The 20362-nt window shown below is 38.6% G+C and overlaps 1 protein-coding gene across 1 annotated transcript; it reads left to right on the forward strand.

Moving 5' to 3' along the window:
* Positions 1-2377: 2377 nt before the first annotated feature.
* LOC143887759 (sec-independent protein translocase protein TATA, chloroplastic-like) lies at positions 2378-19043 on the forward strand. The gene is made up of 2 exons (XM_077391933.1): positions 2378-2849; positions 18758-19043. Exons 1-2 carry the CDS (start codon positions 2547-2549, stop codon positions 18890-18892), a joined length of 438 nt encoding a protein of 145 aa, XP_077248048.1. The 5' UTR covers positions 2378-2546; the 3' UTR covers positions 18893-19043.
* The last annotated feature ends 1319 nt before the right edge of the window (positions 19044-20362 follow it).

Here is a 20362-nt window from a genome sequence, read left to right on the forward strand (position 1 = left end):
GGCAGCGTAACTGCGCTTGTGTTGAAAGGAGAGCCTTCAAAGGTTGTGGAGAAATCGACGGCGTAACGGCACTGTATAGCCGAAAAAGCCTCCGAGTTTGTTGAGATTTCGGCAGAATAATGGCGCTACTATGGAAAAGTAGCTCGTAGTTCTGCGAAATTCGGCAGAACAACGGCGCAAAAAATAAAAGACGCTCTGAACCTTCTAAAATTCAGCGGAATGCCGACATCCGAAAAGAGCTACTTAGTGTTTCTCTACTTTCTCTCCTCTAAAGCAAGCTAACTAGGGTTTCTGTCTGAATTTCTGTGGGGGTTTGGGGTTTGAAAGGAGGAGAAATACATCGAAACAGGGTTATACACCGGGGGGAGGGAGAGAGAGGAGAGAGTTAAGGTGTTAAAAACCTTTACCCCCTATTTATAGGTGAGGGGTAAAAAATATCTGGTTCGAACCAGAATTCATCTGGGACGAAACAAATAAGGGCCCCAGAAGGTAACCCAAAAGCCAAAAATCTAAAATTTAATGTTCAAATCAACTTTCAAAATTTCCAGGGTTCAGACGCTCGACCCTTACCTTCGAATGCCTCTGAGAAAAATCCACTCTCTGGTTCAAATTGTATTCACGTTCGGACGCCCGAATACCCTTAGTCGGGCGTCCCAAGTGCGAGCTGGGTTTTTGACAAAAATTCTAGATTTTGCACTATTTTCACAAAACTTTAAAAATTCATATCTCCTTTGTTTGAAATCCGAATCGCGCAAGATCGGATCCGTTGGACACTATTGACAAGAAGAATCCAACCAACTCAATTTCATGCTTTGAATTTGAACAAACGACTATTGTAAAATCAATCCAGATTCTTGGTCGAATTTCCAAAACTCTAATTTCCTGATCTTCGGTTCATCGGAATTAAGAACAATATTAATCTCAAGGAATTCAAGATCACTCCTTATATTCTTAACCAAACGAAATCAAACATCTAATCAGTTCTTGTAAACCCTAAAACCCTTTGAGTTAGGGTTCCTAACATTCATAATCTTTCCTAAAGCAAAGATCTTACCTTGGTTCACGGCTTCGACTTCGAAATTGCCATCTCCTTGGTCTTCTTCTTCTCTCTTTGATTTCTTTCTCTAGGGCTAAACAAAACGTTTAGGGTTTCTTAATGGTTGTAAAATTCTACTAAGATGTATATTTATAGGTTTTCTTTAAGAAGCAATAATCTAACTCTAACTCTTACTGACAAAAACACCCCTCTTTAATAGAAGGGAACAAATATTTTCTAAGGGATAATTTCGGTATTTTACAAAAACGGCGATGCGTTTTGATAGGGTGGGTCCCACCACCTCTACAAAACCCATCCATCAGGTGGGGCTCACCATTTTTGCCTTGTGCTTTGGCGGAGTAGGTTTGCAATCACCACTCGAGTCCATGTATATGGTGGGGCCCACAATTTTACACATCATGTTTTGTTTTGAGGGGGTGGGCCCAGTTTTTTAACAGTGCATTAGAATGCTTGTTTGTAGAGATAAGATATTCCCACACCCTTGATTCAAAGCCCATCTTTGACTATCATGTGTATTTTGGTCTTTTTGTAAGGTAATTTTTCTTTTCACGTCTCTTTCAATGAGTCAAAAAAAAAATTAACATGGGTATTCTGGTCACAAAAGGACAAGGTTTAAAATTTCGGTTTCGGACTTTGAAACTTTGAAATTTCGGTCGAAATCTGGTACAAAAATTGAAACCCATATTTTATTCAATATTAAATTTCGGCCGAAATTACCGAAATTTCGGTTAAATGTTAAATTAATATTAAAAAAAATAGATTTTTTGGGTCAAATTTCGGAAAAACCGAAATTTCGGCCGAAATAAATGACCGTTTCGGATATTGCTGGAGTCGGTAATTTCGGATTTCGGTCGAAATTTAAAACCATGCAAAAGGATAGCATGACCTGATTTTAAAGATTCACTCAAACTTGTTGACTCAATCTGCAAATTCTGAAAGTAAAAAACTCAGTAGAAGACTTCTTTTGCAAAAACCCCTTCTAATAACCTTTGAAAGCCGTTGAAATGATAAAAGACAAGTTGAGTTAGTGTATTTATCAAAACATGGTAGTTCAAATATCAATACCTTTTTTTGTCATCTAAATTAGGGAAAAATACAGATACACCCCTTCAACTAAGGCCAAATTCCACTCCTAACCCCATGGTATCAAAGGTACCAAAGACACCCCTCAACTTTCTGGCATTTTAAAGTAGACCCCTGACTTTTCACCCTAAAGTTCAAAATTCATCAAGACACACGTTTAGGTGTGACAATTTCTAAGTTCCCGTCTACCTCGTCATATAACAAGCATTATTGACAACTAAGGGGTGTCTTCAGACCCAGCAAAGAGTAAATAGAGAATCAGATCACAACTTCAAAAGGCGTGGTGGGTCAGCAAGCTATCGTCTCTATTTATTCAGGGCATCAAAAATTCAGATAGAAGAACATATCGAAATCCAAAATTCAGAGCAAACAAGAAAAAAAAAACGAAGCAGGAGAGAGAAGAAAAATGGAGATTAGCTCAACAACTTCTCTTTTGCTACATACAGTTCCAAGAACACCACCTCTTTCTCTTTCTTCTTCTAACTCCATTTTCTTCAGAAATGGCAGAAAAGATTTCTCTATGAAGAAGAACAATTGCATGGTTTTGAGCAGAAACAAAGCTCAGAGGGGCCTCAATTGCCGGTGCTTGTTTGGGCTGGGCGTGCCGGAGCTCGCAGTTATCGCCGGAGTTGCAGCGCTGGTTTTCGGCCCCAAGAAATTACCTGAAATCGGTAAAAGTATAGGGAAAACTGTCAAGAGCTTCCAACAGGTGGGTTCTATTTAATTGGGTAGTTTTGGTTTTGGGTAAGAACAATTTTAAAGAAAATTTGTATTTTTCCTTTCAATTTTTTTGTAGAATTTTGTGATGTGATTTCTTATGTTGGGTTTGGGCTCTATTTGATTGTGGGTGTTTTTTTATTTATGCCTTTGTAGCTGATTTGATGTTATTTTATGGGCATGGCTAGTTTTTTAGTGTCTATATTTGATTAACTTTGGTGGGTTTTTGTTGAATTCTTTTGAGGTTTAATGAAGCTACTGGGATAATTTTCTGGTGGCAGTTTTCAATTTTAGAATTATTGTAGTTGCTCTACAAATATGTTAAATTGATAGTATTTGATCTTTGTTATGTATTTCTATATTTGGGTAAGAAATTTTTTGGGTAAAAGTAGGGAAAAACCGTAGGGAAAAACCGTCAAGGGCTTTCAACAGGTGGGTTCTATTTAATTAGGTATTTCTATATATGGGTAAGAAATTTTTTAAAGAAATTTCATTTTTTGTAGAATTTATGTGATAGGATTTTCTTCTGTTGGGTCTGTTTTTTTTTGTAGATTTTTTTATGCTTTTGTAGCCAATTTGATTTTATCTTATGGGGATTGCTTCTTTTTTTTAATGTCTATAATTGATGAACTTTGGTGGGTTTTTGTTGAATTCTTTGGAGGTTTAATAAAGCCACTGTAATAATTTGTCTAAGCACTGCTCTATAGAATACAAATAAAGATATAAATGGAATAAGGATGGAAGAAGAAGACAGGTTAATTCAAGGAAACCCAGACCTCCATCTGATATTGATAATTTTTCGTGTTCCTTCTCTTACAATCAACCCCTTCTTTATACTAATTGTATCCTTATTAACTACTTAATTCAACCACATAATTACTCCCAAAATCAAGCAATTACAATGTATAATTATTTCGTAAATCAAGCAATTACAATAGTCCCCTTTATTTTTGAAACTCATAAAATATTGAATAAAGAAGCAACCATTCAAAAATAAAAAGTTAGTTTCGGAAGGTTCCTAACGTAATTTTCTGGTGGCAGTTTTCAATTTTAGAATTATTGTAGTCGCTCTACGATATGCTAACTTGACATTATTTGATCTTTGCTATCTATGGTTGTAGACGTGTCTTCTTTTGTTTTGGGAGGAAATTATAGATGCATCAGTGAAGATATAAACTTAAAAATTAAGTAATGTTTGAGGGCCATGAAGTGATTGTGCTCTTCTGATCTTTTGTTGTAGTCCTACTTGTGAAATTACAGACGCAGTCTCATATCTAAATTGATTTTCACAGAACTTGTATGTGATATGGTCCAGTGTAAATGTCAATTGTCAGGTCTATTCCCCAGACTCTGATGTATCATGTACTTTTTTGTGGAATTGATTTGAGCATTCGAGTGGTCCTTGGTGAAAATATTGATTGAGAAGGTTACTCTTCTCACAAGGGATCATTGGCTATCGATTGATGTGAAGTTCCAATCACAGAGAGTTCTTAGTTGTCAGGTGGTTGGCCAAAAGGGCAATTCTATTTAGTGTGTGATCTCTCATCTCCACTTGGGTGTCTTTCTACTTGCTTTCTTCACAAACTATGGATTTCTCGATCAATTATCAGTAGCCATGAGCCTGGACTATGCGTTAACAATTTCTCCCCACTCGTTCCTAAACCCTCTTGCAATGCTGAAATCACCCAGATTTCCTATATATTTTCCATCAGAAGTTAAGAGGCAATTTATGGGAAGAGGGGACGATTCTCCTACATTCTTATCCACAATAGGAGAACTTCATATGATTTCCTTGTACTTTTAAAGAGGTCTACATTAGACACTCCCCAAATTCCTTTCTTACAAGAGCCCAATGGATGGTAAAAAGCTTAATTTCCATTGCAAATTGCCAAGGATGGTGCAGCCAAAATAAACTTAAGTTGAACCCAAAACAATAGAGAGTAGGTAGCGTGATAGATGACGAGGGAATGATAGGGTGTTGTTTCTAAGAGAAAACAGCAGAGAAAAGACAAAACTACTTGCATAAAATTTTTTTTGTGATGGTTAGAGAACTAGTCAAAAGGCACTTATACAGACCATATGCTTGCCCTTTTATGACTCCCAAATTAAGCACTTCTAATCATAGATACCTTCTAACTTGAAAGCACTTCTAAAACAGTCCTAAACATGTTAAAATTCTTTTAGAACACAAGTAGAAACTCTCTAAAGAAAAATAACCTGAATCCCCTTTCGAAATTTAACTTTCTACCCTAAATTGTTTCTAATTATAAGCTAGCCCTGGTTCAAGCTTCTTACTTCAACTTAAACCTCCTCAATTCATAATAGAAACTCTACATCCTCAAACAACCACATCTTCTCTCTAAACATGGACTTTCTAAACCCACCAAAAATATTTTGAAAGTAATCATAAAAAATTCTTTCAACGGTCAACCTTCTCCAATTAGTCGTTTAAAGAACCTCCTGATTTGCATTGCATCAATTCCTTCCCAGTTGGAGATAGTTTGACTTTGGCGAATTAGAAAACTATTAGGATGTCTTCAAGTTTTGAATGGAAATATTGTGGAAACCCTGTCACCAAATGTGGTATTTGGAGTAAGACTCCATACCATTCAAATCCTCCATGTTTATACTTACCAAACTCTTAGTCATTTATCTTCCAAAAGAGCATATCATCTTCTTGATGGATGTTCATAGGATTATTGTGAAAAATGAGTTTAGTAGCCATATTCTTTGTGAATCCTTTCAAAAGGTTTGATTCTTGTAACACTAGATTATTGAAATTGAACGAAACCTGCAAAATCAATAATGAGACTTCACCATTGGTATTATCTTCATCCTTTTGCAATGCTTCATCAATTTCTTCCTCCGTAGAGATCCCTTCGTCGTAATATTCAATGAAATCGGACTCTACGTAAAACGTTGAACACCTTCATTGCAGGTTACATCCTCCATTTCCACATGTTGAGTTTGGTTTCCCCAAACTCCACTGATTTCCACAAATCGGAACTACATTTCCCCCTCTCAGGTGGGTTGGGGCTTGAGCTCCACTTTTGAGACCTTCTAGTTGATTGGTGAAATTCTCTAAAGAATTGTTGACCTTCATCGGTGTGCCCCCAATAACTCTTGTTGAAAGATATGAATCTTTCTCATAACTCCATCCATCTGTCTCGCAAATGCATCTACTTTTCTTGTTAGGGCCCAGTAAGCATTCATTGAAACTCTTATGATTTATGATTCGAATCAATTCATGTGGACTTCAATTTGAATTGCATGATTGAATCAAATTTTTTATTAATTGTTCGAATTTTGACTGAATTGTACATTTTGATCATAAATCATACAATTCGTGTGATTTATCCCAGTTAAGTTTTGTATAAAAGAAAATATTCAAGTGAAAAGAAAAGTTTTGTATAAAAGAAACATACGGCGTTCTTTCGAAAGACTTCCTTTCCCAAAAGAGGAAAAAGGAAGGAGAATGGGAAGAAGAAGAAAGGGAAGGATGAGGGACGAGGAATTTGAACGAATCAAACTAGTTTGAACTGACAGGAAGAAGAAGAAAAAGAACAAGAACAAGAGCAAAAGAAGGGAAGGACCAATTCAAACTAGTTACGCATGAAGTAGTTGAACCAGTTTGAACTAGGCAAACAAGTTTTGCATTCGTTTCAAAGTTCAAACCATCAAAAAATGAAGATGGCAAAGAACATACTTGATGATTGTTGGTGTCTTTTGGCCGAAGCAGCTCACTGCCTGAAGTGGGTAAGTTCTTTGGATTTTTCCACCTTTTTTAGATGTGCGGGAATGCATGTCAGCATGTGTACTTATTTCTCTTTTTTTCACACCGAGATTAGAAGTAGGTCGAGGGTGCATTTCACCTCTTTTGGCCGCAAATAGAAGTAGTTGGGGACTGCATGTAACCTTCTTTGGCTGAGATTAGAAGCATGTGAGAAACGTGAGGTTAGAAGTTCTTTGTTTATTTTTCACTCTTTATCTTTTTTTTTCATAATGATTGCATGGGTACTTATTGTTACAAAATTAATATGCAATTAAATATTAACATACGACTTGTTGATAATTGATATTTTCCATTTGATGTTTGAGACTTTAAGAATTGAAATAAACTTGTATTTTATTATTTATAATATTATTATCCAATATGCATGGGTCTGGATGGAAAACGAATGATTAGTATGTGACAAGGTTTTTTTTTCAAAAAAAAGGGATTGATCCTCTTGCCCAATGGTTAAGCCTTTGGTCTTCAACCTTGAGGTCGGAGATTCGATGCCAACTTATCTACCAAAAAAAAGCCTATTAAAAAATATTTTGTCTGATAATATTGAATTACTAATCATGGTAGTTTTTATTTAAATTAGTGGATTCAATAGAAAATGGATAATTAGTCATTCTATTATTGTCTCTAATTTGTTTTTATTTTTATTTTTTATACAAATATAAGTGAATCTTAAGATTTACTAGACGATTTACGATCTGATATGATTTGACCTCTATTATGATTTACGGTTTGGTGGACGTATGGGTTTGCATTGCATCAAAGATGGTATGACTTCACCTTAAAAATCCTTTTTATTCCGTGAGCCACACACCACAAATTCACGATGAATCCAGAGATCTTCCATAGACTTTCTCCTTTGTTGCTAGGCAGCTCATTTTCCATTTCATAAAAAAACTCCAATATTGATATCGGGAATATTCAAAAGATTCCAAAGCTTATGAGGATATACGACAGAATACTCACAAGATCCCAAGCTTTTGAGAAGATATGACACGCCTTGTTCACCACCTTATCGTGAATGAAAAGGTTGTTGGTTAACTCCGCTTTCCTACAAGGGAAAAACATATTTGCAATTCTTAACTTCTTTTTTCTGTTAATATATAAGTGCCTTCCGCAATCTTTGTCCAACTAAAAGCGTCAACTCTAAGTGGTACCCCAGCACCCCTCACAATGTGTCGGTTAGAAGCTATTATAATATATAGAATGCCTAAGGGCATAGTTGTCTTTGTACATTTATTCCTTTAGTATAAATACATAAGTGAGGGGGAGATCTCTCCAACTCACTATTCTCTTCTCTTATTCTCTCTTGCGACATGGTGTTAGAGCAACAAGAGAGAATGTCTCGGTGTAATCAACACCAAAAGTTTGAGTATACCCTTTAGCAACAAGGCGCGCTTTCAAACGCTTGACAGTATCATCTGGCAAATTTTTTTAATGGAGAACACCCATCTACAACCAACCGGTCGAGCACCAGAAGGTAGAGGAACCAAATCCCTGTTCTAATTCGTGTGAAGGGCACCCATCTCTAGATCCATGGCAGCACGCCATCAGGGTGAGCAAGAGCCTCAGCCACAGAATGTGGTAAAGAGATAGAAGACAATGAAGAAACAAAACTTTTAAAGGTAGGGATTATATTATCATAGGAAACAAAGTTAGAGATAGGATGCACAGTAGAATGAGAACGAGTGCATGAAGCATTAGGAGAATCAGAAAGCACAACAGAGGAAGGTAGAGAGGATACCTAAGCCCAGGATCTTTGGCTGAGAAGAAGAGGGCTCGAGAGGAGGTGGTTTGGGATCATCGTTGCACCAACATCGCTGAAAGTGCTTCGTTGTAGCTAGATGAACATGTGGTGCCGAAAATGGAATAGAAGGAGGGTCCGCGTTCGCTGTAGTCAAAGGCACATATGATGGCGTAGGGAGTACCACAACTGAGTCAGGAAGAACCAGAAGAGAAACAAACGCCACCGGTTGTAAGCCGAACGGCTAACGATCACCAAATTTTGATTGGAACCAAACCCACGTTGATTGATCTATTATACTTAATGTCGCTTGCCTATGAAGTTATCAGGTATAACACATCACATTCAAGCAAAACGACTCGGACATTGTAAGAGATCCACGGAGCCTTGACACACACACAATTGGCGTGGAATGAAGTTCGAAGACTCATGAAAACTCATGAAGATTCAAAAAAACAAGAAGAGAAGATTAATTAAGGGGATTTAGACTGTAGGATCTCTCTTGTTAAGATTGAATGGTTTTGGCACTTAGGGAGTTCCTAATTAACCTTGGATATGTCTAGAAAAAACACTCCCCAAAGTAAGTTAAAAGTCCATTGAAAATTCCCCTTAGAAATATAAGTTCAGTTTTCCAGGGAAATCACGGACGTCTGGGATCTTGGCGGACGTCCGTCTGAAACCTGGACAATTAGTTTTAAATAACTAAGGGAATTGCGGACGTCCGAAAAACCGGCGGACGTCCGTCTGAAAATTGTCTTGAAAACAAAAATTGGCCGAGCAAATGCCGGACGTCTGGGAAACCGGCAGACGTCGTGACAGAACTGGGCGCTTTTGAATTTCAAATGGCACAATTTGTCGGATGTCCGGACTTCGTCCGCGACGCCCGTGAAGACCAAAAATTAGGGTTTCCTTTATGACAATCATATATATACTATGAAAAACCCTAGAAAACAACTCTTGCATTTTTGAGCCTGCATTAAAAAGCCTTAACTTCTACCTACACTCCCTTTGCACATTGATTGGAAGAGAATCTATATTTACTACTCTCTAGTGCCATTACTTTCATTCCTCAAGAGAGATTCATTAGGGATTTGTGTATTGAGTAAGACAAGAGTTGCTTTACGGTCTTCTATCTTTGTATTAGCCTAAAAGATAGGCAAGTGAGCTTTTATATTTCCTTCTCATTGTAAAAGAAGGGTTGTAACCCTTGGAGAGTTTAAAGACTCGTTGATTGTAAGGAGGCCTCGGACCCGACTGTGGTGTGGCGTCCAGAATAGTGGAAAAGCCAAATGACGACAAACTTGGAAGAGTGGATTAGGTCTTTCGAGAAGACCGAACCACTGTAAATCTTGGAGTTCCTTGTATGGTGTGCTTCTCACTCTCTTATTGCTCCTTGTGGTTGGTAATATTCTAAACCCTACTTTTCATGTTTCTAAAGTAACAAGGGTTAAAATAATTGTTAATAAAAACAAGTTTTCAAAACAACAAAAGTTTTTACTATATCTAATTCACCCCCCTTTTAGGTTGCCTAGTTGAATTTCACCGGTTCAAGAATAGAGGTATGAGGCTCAGACGCCTGAGTGAAGAATGGCTTGGACTAAAAAAAAAGGCAACATCGGCAGACACAAACCAACGACAGAGACAAGGATTGTAGCAACGATATCCCTTCTGGGTACGAGAGTAACCCAGGAAGACACAATGCTCGGAGCGAGGGTCAAGCTTATCATGACCAGGACCTATATGATGAACAAAGCAAACACAACCAAATACGCGAGGGGTGAGAAGAAAAGGATCCTGCTAAGTATGTAACACCACAAAGGGGGAGGGGGTCGCCATAAAGAACGGACAAGGGGAGACAATTAGCCACGAAACAGGCTGTGAAAATGGCATCACTCCAATAGGATTTAGGTACCCGCATTTGAAAAAATAGAGTGCAGGCCACCTCAAGTAAGTAACGAAGTTTCCTCTCAGCAACGCCATTTTGTTGAGAGGTGTAGGGACAAGAGGACTGATGAAGGATGCCATGAGTGGAAAGATAATCCTGAAAACCATTCAATCCAGGAAAATACTCTCGAGCATTATCCGTGCGTAGACATTTGAGATTGCAATTATATTGATTCTTAATTTCAGCGTAAAAAGTATAAAAAGCAGAGAAGACGTCAGAATGGTCTTTAAGTAAAAACAACCATGCCATACGTGAATAGTTATCAATAAAAACAATAAAGTACTTAAAACCAGAAGAAGACGCGATCCTAGAGGGTCCCCATACATCGGAATGAACTAACTTAAAAGGACTAGAGACTCTACTAATGACTTGGGATGGAAAAGACACATGATGGTATTTCCTGAGTTCACATAACTCGCACTGAAAAGAAGAAATAGAGCCAGGAACAATATGCGTTTGTTGAAGTCGCTGAAGTGAAGGGTGGCCAAGACGATAGTGTCACTGATAAACGCCCACAGAACTATGGAGGGCAGCAGTAGGCGGTCGACAGTCGAGGCGATAGAGCCCATCCACCTCACGACCCAATCCAATCGTCCTCCCAATCGAGAGGTCCTGAAAAGACAATAAGAAGAATAAAATGAGATTGAGCAATTGAGGCTTTTAGTAAGCTAACTAACAGAAAGCAAACTAAAGGGAGACTTTGGGACACATAAAACTGAAGATAATAGGAGACTAGGATGGGGACAAATCGTACGAACACCAGTGATGGGAGTAGTGAACCCATCAACAAGGGTAATGGACTGAGAATCATAGTGAAAAGATCTGAAAGAGGTAAGCTGAGAAGAATTACTAATCATGTGATTTGAGGCGCCCGAATCAATAATCCAAGACCCAGAGCTAGAGAGGAGGGTAGTGGGTGAACTACTTGGCTGGGCAAAGCCCGCAGTAGGAGGTCAGACACTCAAGCAAAGGCGCTTCAATTCCTCATAGTCAGCGGGGGATAAAGTGAATGAATCATCAGTCGGCACATTAGCAGTAGTGGAGGACGGGGGAGCCTCGAAAGAACCAGTAGCGGAGAGGTGTGCTGAGCGAGTCTGACGAAACTCGTGATGAAGAGTGTAACAGGTGTCAATCCGGTGGCCTTCTCTCTGACAATGATTACAATATGAGCGGCCACACCCACCATCAACACGGCTGCATCCTCTGCCACGGCTAAAGGAACCACCACCACGAATAGAGCGACTACCACCATCATAGGCTGCTAGAACAGAGCTATCGATGGGAACAACCGATGAAGAATCGCCGAGACACTGCTGGGCTATCCCTTCATGAGGGAGGGAATAGATCTAGAGCCAATGATCTGCTGACGAAAATGGATGAACTCAGGGCTTAGACTATCAAGATAATGGACAACTCGGAGCTGGTCCCACTGGCGGTGAAGAACGGCGATATCATATGTGAGGGGCATCAAGACATCAAGCTGCTGGCATAGGGAAACAAACTGGCCATAATGGGCAGTGAGGGACATATCACCACAACGGAGGTGCATCCACTCAGAATACGTGGCACAGATGCGAGGGAGGTTGTCTACCCTAGAATACAGTAGTGCAGTTTGGTCCCTGATTTGCTTCGATGTGGGAAGGAGCATTATCGTAGCAGCAATAGAGGGGGTCATACTCTGCTAAAGAAGCATGCAAATCAGTGTGTCCTCCTAATCCCAATGAGCATAGTTGGGATCAATAGACAAGGGAGGATCCTTGCGAATAAGGCTAACCTTACTCGAGCAAGAAGGTATGTCTCAATAACAACTTTCCACGACAAGTAATTGGTTCCATCCAGTTTAGCAGTGGTCATCTGTGGGAATGAGCCCTCCACAAGAGACGAGTAAGTAGCAGATGAAGTAGCCGAAGGGGTTTGTGGTACGGACCTCATTGGTCGGCCAATAACGGGTGGATCCATGAAGACAAAGAACATAAGACAGTCTAACACCCACAACAATCAGCAAAGGACAAGTGAAGACGGGAAGGACGAAAACCACTAGATGAGACGAAGCATCATATCGCGGCTCCGAAAAAGAGAAAAGGAAAAAAAAAAGATGGACATGGGAGAGAATATCGAAGCCGGGAACAAAGGTAAGAGAAGGGTAGAAAGGATTTAGGACATTAGAGGTTAGGGTTAGGAAAAGGATGGGGTTTTTTTTTAGGGTTTCAAATGGCTGGAAAAGGAGAAGAAAAGGGAGAGGAAGATGGGGTGGGAGAAGGGGCACGAGAGAGGGAGGGAGTCGTGGGAGAGGGATGGGGGGTTAGGGGGTCCCCCCCGGCTAACAAAAAAAAAAACCACCCAAATTTCTAATGTGTGGGCATAATGGATTGCTCTTCTCCCACCTGCTAAAGCCATGTCACCAAAAATGCCATATTCCTTATTATTTTTAAACCCAAGGCCACCATGATTTTATTGCTTCAAAGAAAATAAAATTTGCTCATTCTGTCCATTTTCCTTTAGAATTTCTTAAAACATTGGTTAGAACAGTTTGATTGAAATATCAAAACGAGTTTTGAAAACCATTGAAGTGAACGCTTATGGAAAAGCAAATAAGTAATAAATTGGGGTTGGATTAGACTATGTAGACTTGTAGATCTGGTTTGGTAAGAATAACCAAAAAGTCAAGTTTAATTGATTTCTAATCTGCTCTTTTGCTTTGGCCTAAATATCCGGTGAAAGTTTGGATAGGGAATCAATCTGAAAGGGTGAAAGTTGTACTCGCAGTTCTTTTGATTTTTTTATTTTCTTGCTTTTTGAAAGAATACTGAGAAATCAGTGACATTGTGACATGGTGGTCACGGGTTCGAGTCATGGAAACCGCCTGTTTGCAAAGGGGTGCGTACATCTAGCCCTCCACATACCCCACAATGGCGGGAGACTCGTGCACTGGGCCGCCCTTTCTTTTTTACTCAGAAATCAGTGACAAAAGTGCCCCATCATACTGCTCCTCTTGTATTTCAATGATTTTTATTATTTCTTTGGAAAATTTTGCCAATTTAGTTGTTATAATTTTTTTTTGTTGAAATTTGCAAATCAAGTTGTTTGATTCTATGGGTTTGTCTGTGGTTCACCAACTCACTTCATGGAATTATATACCAATTGGCATCTTTCGGCAAATAATTTTCTTGATGTATTGTTGATGCATCTTTGGGTAAATGATTATCTGGATGTCTTGATGAATGAATTTGTTATATGTCCTACACCTACAATGTTGAGCTTGGCAGTATCTTTTGGGTCACTTGCTAAAAACACGACCATTATTACTGTTAACTTCCCAACTTAAGCTTTTGGAGAAGTTAGTAAGTTAACATGTATCATAGCCAAAGGTCTCGAGTTCAAACCTCCCGGATGGCAAAAATCCACGTGCGATGGTCGGCCCAAAGTGGGACCACATGTGCCACATGTTTGCCAAGTGGGCCACACGTGCAGGGGAGTGTTAAAAGTATAAAAGATAAATAATGCCTTTCTCCAACAGCTTAAGCTTTTGGAGAAGTTGGTAAGTTAACAATTACCATTATGTGTAACCTGGTTAAGAGTCAGTTGTTTCGCGTTTTTTTCATAGCTGGGGGGCATTTATGAGTATATTTATAATTTGTATTATTAGGATGATTTAGCATGAATTTATCATTTGGAAAATGAGCATAAATTGGTTTAAATGTGAAACACGACACACGAGGCACGCGGACTGCTGTTTGGCCTTCAATGGTATCAAACCCAAAATTGTGGCCCTCTGATAGTGGAAGGTGACTCGTCGAATGTGGTTGCTTGGGCATTAAATCGGTGTAGTGGGCCGTGGAGATTGTACCACATTCTTGATGAGATCCGTGATCTAGTTCCACTGTTAAATCCTCAGATTGTACATAGGAGGAGATCTGCTAACTCAACAGCGGATGGTCTTGCTAGGAAGGAGTCGATCTCCCAAATACTATTGCTAGGAAGGAGTCGATCTGCTAAATCTTTATTCAGTTGTTACCTGCTATGAGCTAATTGAGGCTTCCTAGGTTTTTCACACTGTTTGTAATCGGGGACATCTTGTCCCTTCTTTGTTGTTTTCTTCTTATTGGCAATAAAATATTTAATTTTCAAAAATTAAAAAAAAAGATGTGAAACACAACAAAACTGTCTATGGGAACTAATTATTGTATGTTATTGTTGTAGAAACTTTTTTGACTAAATAAAGATTCCGAACAATGTGAGAAAATAACACATCAAACCTTACATCTTTTGTACATTGTACAAGACTACTCAAATTACCCCTTATGACACGACATATTTACACATGCTCTTCCTCAAATTAATGCCAGATGAGTTGATGAGCATCAATTTGTCAATTAAAAATAATGTCTTGCTCCAGCCTCCAGTCAAAGCTTGGTGAACACATTGTTTTCTGCATGGCATACAAAACGGATAGAAGAGTAATGAGCCCTCTTGAATTAAGTGAAATCAATGTTTATGAGCTAGGCTCGATTGTGAAAGACCGTTTGGATGTAAATGTAATACTTGGTGTGCTAGTATTTCACCATGTAGAGAAGTAAAAGGAGAGATAGATGCCTAAGCCTGTAAATAGTTCTCTACTCCAAATAATCTCACTATATTTACACCTTGACATCAAATCTGGTAGCTGGGTGTGATTTGGTTGACAAGTGCATCTTAAAAGGTTATGCATATTAATTGAATTCAACACCCATGTGACAATGTTATCATGATTGTGATGCCCCTACACATGCTTTAATCTATCACCAGTTTGAGGTTTTGAATCTGGTCCATCAGTGAGGCTTTAAAGAGATCATGACATGAGAAAATCCCTGAGGTGGAAGGACCAAAGGGAGTATTTCACCCAGTCCATTATACAAGGATTATGAGTTGATACTGAAACCATTAATGCTGCCATCCCAACCAACATAAGAGAAAGAGCAATATGATAGGGGCAGTTGGAAGCAAGTTATTATGTTTTTGTTTCGGCATGTGTTTCGGTCGTGATGGAAATGGAAACATGTTGATTTTAGATTGAAATTTTGGTTGAAATCTTGTAAATTTATGGAAACATATGCAAATGATGGATATTTAAGATGACACTTCAAGAGTGCTATAATAAGCATCAACATTGTGGAAACATATGGAAACATATGCAAATGATAGACATTTAAGATGGATAAGAAGTGCTAGAATAAGCACAAATACACACGGAAAAACCATCAAATAAGCATAAAAAACCTATAATGGTTTATCAGAGAACGCACGTATGATACTTCAGTACATACAGCATTTCACATATAATTGATATAAATATTTATGTATTATACATGCACCACATTTCACATGCAATTTTTATAAACATAAATATATAACACATATTGGTATAGCATATTACTAATATACTTACAGTTTTGGGTTTGCTATGCTTTTTGGTTTTGGTATTTGTTTCTGGCGCAGCCCAAATACCATGATCAAACAAAAACCAAGAAAGAACAAGTAACAAGTACGAAATCTCACGTATGTCGTGAAGATAAAATTTTATTCAATCTCAAAACTCTCCCAACTCCAATCGTCCATCTCTTTTAATACATCTCTAAAAGATTTCCAAAAGATTTCCACAATCTAAAAAGTAGCTAAAAATGATATTGGCATATCTATCTAAAATATTAAAGTTTCCTTAGCTAAAAACTAGCTACAAATAAGAAAAGAAACTAGAACCTTTCAAATCTAGTAAATAGCTAATTTAGAAAATGATAACCTTTTAGGAAACAAAATACTAAGGGAATAGGAAATCATATTTTCCAAATCTTGAAACTTGCTAAATCTCAAAGCTTTTGCAAGCTTTCCAAGAATATAAGTTTCCCATATCTCAAAATCATGTAAGCTTAGCAAGTTTCCATTCCGCCAAAATACCTCCTTATTCACGAAAACTTTCCGTATTTTCCACTTATGAATCTTCCTAAAATAGCCATCCTCAAAATTTATTGCTAATTTTTGGATTGCATCAGTTTCAGTGGGAATGGACATGGAAACATTTCGATCATTTCATGTTGGTTTCGGTGAAAATTTAAAATTATGGTTGGAAGACACGTAAAAGAAGCTCTTGGTTCCCAAAATGGATTCTCTATAAGTTTGTTAGAGAATTCTTCAAATCTGAAACAAAACAACGAAAAAAATACCCAAAAATGTGTTTTAATAGTATCTTGGGAAGCCGCAAATGGAAACAAGTTTTCGATTTCACTGGTTAAGTTTTTTCATGATTCTCTATATGGAATCCTTCAACGCACCTCCTAATACAGTTCAAAACATTTATTCAGTAGGGGATTGGTCAAAATATCATGAAAAGTGATCAGGTTATCATCAGATATGCAACATGTGTGGTGCGGCAGAGGAGACCGTTGACCACCTTTTTATCCATTGAGCTTTATCAGGGCTATCTGGTCCTTTATCCTTGGCATCATTGGGATAACTTGGGTGATGCCGAACAATATCATTGTTTGTTTGAGGCTTGGGATTTGTGCTTTTGGCTTATTAGAGGGAAGAAGCTTTGGAGTCTGGCCTGCTCAATGGTTTTTTCTCCTGTTTGGAAAGAGAAGGGTCATAGGCGGCAAAAGTGCATGCTCTCGCTAATGGGATATGCGTTGTTGATCCCTCCCTTCTTGATTCCTTAGGTAGAAGGGGATTCGCTTAATTTATGACAAAGGGATGACAAAGGATTGCTATGGTGTTTCACGGTTGTAGGGTTTGGACATCGTGGATGTTGATTGTCATTCTACCTCATTTCAACTTATATTTTGGTCAGGTAATGGAGAAGCAGATTGCTGGCCCGTAGTGGTGCTGCAAGGGATGTTACAACGGTTTTATCACCTTCTGCCTTGAGGGATCTTTGTATTGTATTTTTCCACCTTGTATTCTTCTAAAAGCCACTCTTTTCAAGTGTTCATGAGGGCATTAAATGCCTTCAAAGGGATATTTTATAGAATGATAATGAGGAAAATAGGAAATATGCCTTGGTCAATTGGTAAGAGGTTTGCAAACCTTTGAAGGGGGTTTGGGAGGTGAACAAGCTGTTGGAGATGAATCAAGCCCTCTTTTTTTTTTGTGGGTATGAATCAGGCCTTCTTGGGCCAGTGGTTGTGCATTTATTGAAAAGGAAAAGTGGTAAGAAAAATAATTTATATTGAAAAGGGAAAGATGTAGGAAAAAATGAAGCCACTTCTCAAGGGCAGAGGAACTCGACAATCTAACAATGCTTCCCTAGCTAAAGAGTCTGCAAAATCGTTAATTTGACAAACTGCGGGCCAGCAATAAATGCAAAGGCCCCCCACTGGAAGCACTCAGTTTGCTTAGTTTGAGTAATTTAGCCAGGTAGGACCCAGAGATTTTTTTTTACACTTGCCCTTTTGTTCCTAAAGGTGTTGATGCTTGTTGGACCTGCGTTGCCAAACGAATAATGTTATTTTCAACTTTTATTGGATCTTTGTCTGCAACTATTCATTAATTTAGATCTGCCAATTATTATCTCTGTCCGACCCAACTTCTCTGAAGATCTTTCACCAATACTTTTAAAAAATTATTTGCTTGTTACTGTCCAATTTTGTCATCTCGCGCACAAACTTTCAAGACGGACCATGATTGTTGTACAGACTGCACTTTTTACACAACAACTGCTTTTGTTATTTTGTATAGTCTGCACCTTTTTGCAAAACGAAAGAAGCTTTTGTTTATCCTTGGAGAAATATCAGGTCCTGTAGATGGTTCTTTTCTCTATCTAGAAAAGGTTTTACAATTGTAGAAACATAACATTTGTGAGCAATTGACGTTTTGAATTCTTCTCAAATTGAATGAAACCCAACAGATTTCACATGGGGAAACACAGTTGTATTATGCAGACTTCCATGAAAATAAACATTAAGGCCTTGCTGGTCAGGGAATCCTCAGAACAAAAAGAGTCAATTTTAAATCACCATGCCATGAAAATAAACATTAAGGCCTTACTGGTCAGTGAATCCTCAGAACAAAAAGAGTCAATTTTAAATCACCATGCCAAGTTTGCTTTCTCTCATGAAAATCCCTTATGAATGTACCTTTTTTTTTCCTTCTGGGTGAACCATATGTGTTTGTTTTGCTCCCCTTGTTTCTCTAAAAGTTTTTCAATTTTCAACCTTTTCTTCTTGTTTCTATTGAGAAGTCTTCAAGTGAGAACTGCAACTTCTGTATCACATTTTGATTGGAAAATCCTAAGCTTCGCCATTGCATCTCATGCTAACTCTGATTTGATATATGACTTGCCATTAATATCTATATTTCTAAGGTCTCACGTATGTCTGTAGATAGTTTAGCGATTGGTTTGTTCAACTGTGTTTCTTGCCAACATTGCCAATCTCTTTATCTTGAATTTTACAGGCAGCCAAAGAGTTTGAGACAGAGTTGAAGACGGATTCTGAAGATACAATTGAGTCACCTTCAGGGAAACCCACCGCCGTTAGTGAAGGTACAAAACAAGAACTGGAAGCCTCTAGCACGAAAGAGAGTTTATGAGATGCAAGAGTTCTGATTCTCCTGCGGTTTTCTGCCCTTCAGATTTTAGTGATGTACCTTCATTCGAGTTTTTGTGTTGTAACAGTAGGATTTTATTAGATGAATTTCTGATTTCAACATTGAGATATATAATACACTGAATATAAATTAAGATTGTCTATCTTAAATATAGGGAAGTGATATTTACGCCCCTTTTGATCACCAGGGACACCCAGTGTCAGTGTATCAATGACAAAAAGGGAACTAATGTACTTGATGTCCGAAAAATCCATTGGCTATGATTGCAACGTACACTGGCAATGGGTGTCCCTGGTGATCAAAAGGGGCGTAAATATCATTTCCCTAAATATATTGTTAACAGCCCACCCCTGTTAACTCGAGTTTTTCTTCCTCAGGCCACCCCTCTAGTGTATTTTACTCTCGTTATTTTGTTAACACTACTAAGGGGTGGCCCCAGAGAGGAAAAGGGGGCAAATATATCATTTCACTTACCGGATCTATGAATATTGTGGGACATTGTAAGTCTAATTTTAGGGAAGTGATATTTACGCCCCTTTTGTTCACCAGGGACACCCAACGCCAGTGTATCAATGACTATGACTAAAGGGGGCTAATGTACTTGACGTCAGAAGAATGGTTTGATTGCCCAGTGTATCAATGACTAAAGGGGGGGCTAATGTACTTGACGTCACAAGAATCCAGTGGGTTTGATTGCCTAGTGTATCAATGACTAAAGGGTGGCTAATTAGCTTGACGTCAAAAGAATCCAGGGGGTTTGATTGCCACGTACACTGGCACTGGGTGTCCCTAGTGATCAAAAGGGGCACATTTATCATTTCCCTAATTTTATCATTGCCAAAATAGTGGTTTAACTTGGGTCAGGCTCACCGGACCTAGGTTCAACACCACCCCCCCCCCCCCCCCCCCCCCCACACACACACACACACGGCCAAACGGATAAAATCCCCCTCTGTAACTGTTTCTGTGAGAATGGTTCACATCCTGAGGATAAATTCACCCCCTTAACGTTTTTCTTTATCTTTAAAACTTAACCCATAACGTTAAGGGGGGGGATTTTATCCATTAGGGGGGGGGGGGGGGGGGGGGGGGGGGGGTGTGGGGTTATCAGTCCCCAAAAAAAAGGAAACAAATAAAAATTATTATTATTTTTAGCAATCAAAGTGATTCTAATGAGACTTTCATTTTTCTAAGGCTCTGTTCACTTGTTTTCCCGGGAAAGGAAAAGAAAAGGTTTCCCGGGAATCTGACGTGGCATTAGGAAAAGAAATCTAGGGAATATGTGCGGGAAAAGGTTTTCCTGGACTGTTCACTTGTGCAGGAAAAGGTTTCCTGAGAAAATGCTTGCCCACCTTTTTTAACAAGTTCTCCTGGAAAAGCAAATCCCACCAAAGTAGCAGGGAAAAGGAATCCCCAAAGGGGGGGGGGGGGGAATAGGCTTTTTCACGTCAT

The sequence above is a fragment of the Tasmannia lanceolata genome, unplaced genomic scaffold (genome assembly GCF_043159265.1).
Source record: "Tasmannia lanceolata isolate RefF3 unplaced genomic scaffold, GAP_Taslan_0.1 ptg000012l, whole genome shotgun sequence".
In the NCBI taxonomy this organism is placed as follows: Eukaryota; Viridiplantae; Streptophyta; class Magnoliopsida; order Canellales; family Winteraceae; genus Tasmannia; species Tasmannia lanceolata.

Bases quoted from the DNA above. Each gene is read 5' to 3' on its own strand.
- LOC143887759 (XM_077391933.1), top strand. From the start codon at position 2,547: ATGGAGATTAGCTCAACAACTTCTCTTTTGCTACATACAGTTCCAAGA. The intron at 2,850-18,757 runs GTGGGTTCTATT...TGAATTTTACAG, and splicing joins CTGTCAAGAGCTTCCAACAG to GCAGCCAAAGAGTTTGAGAC.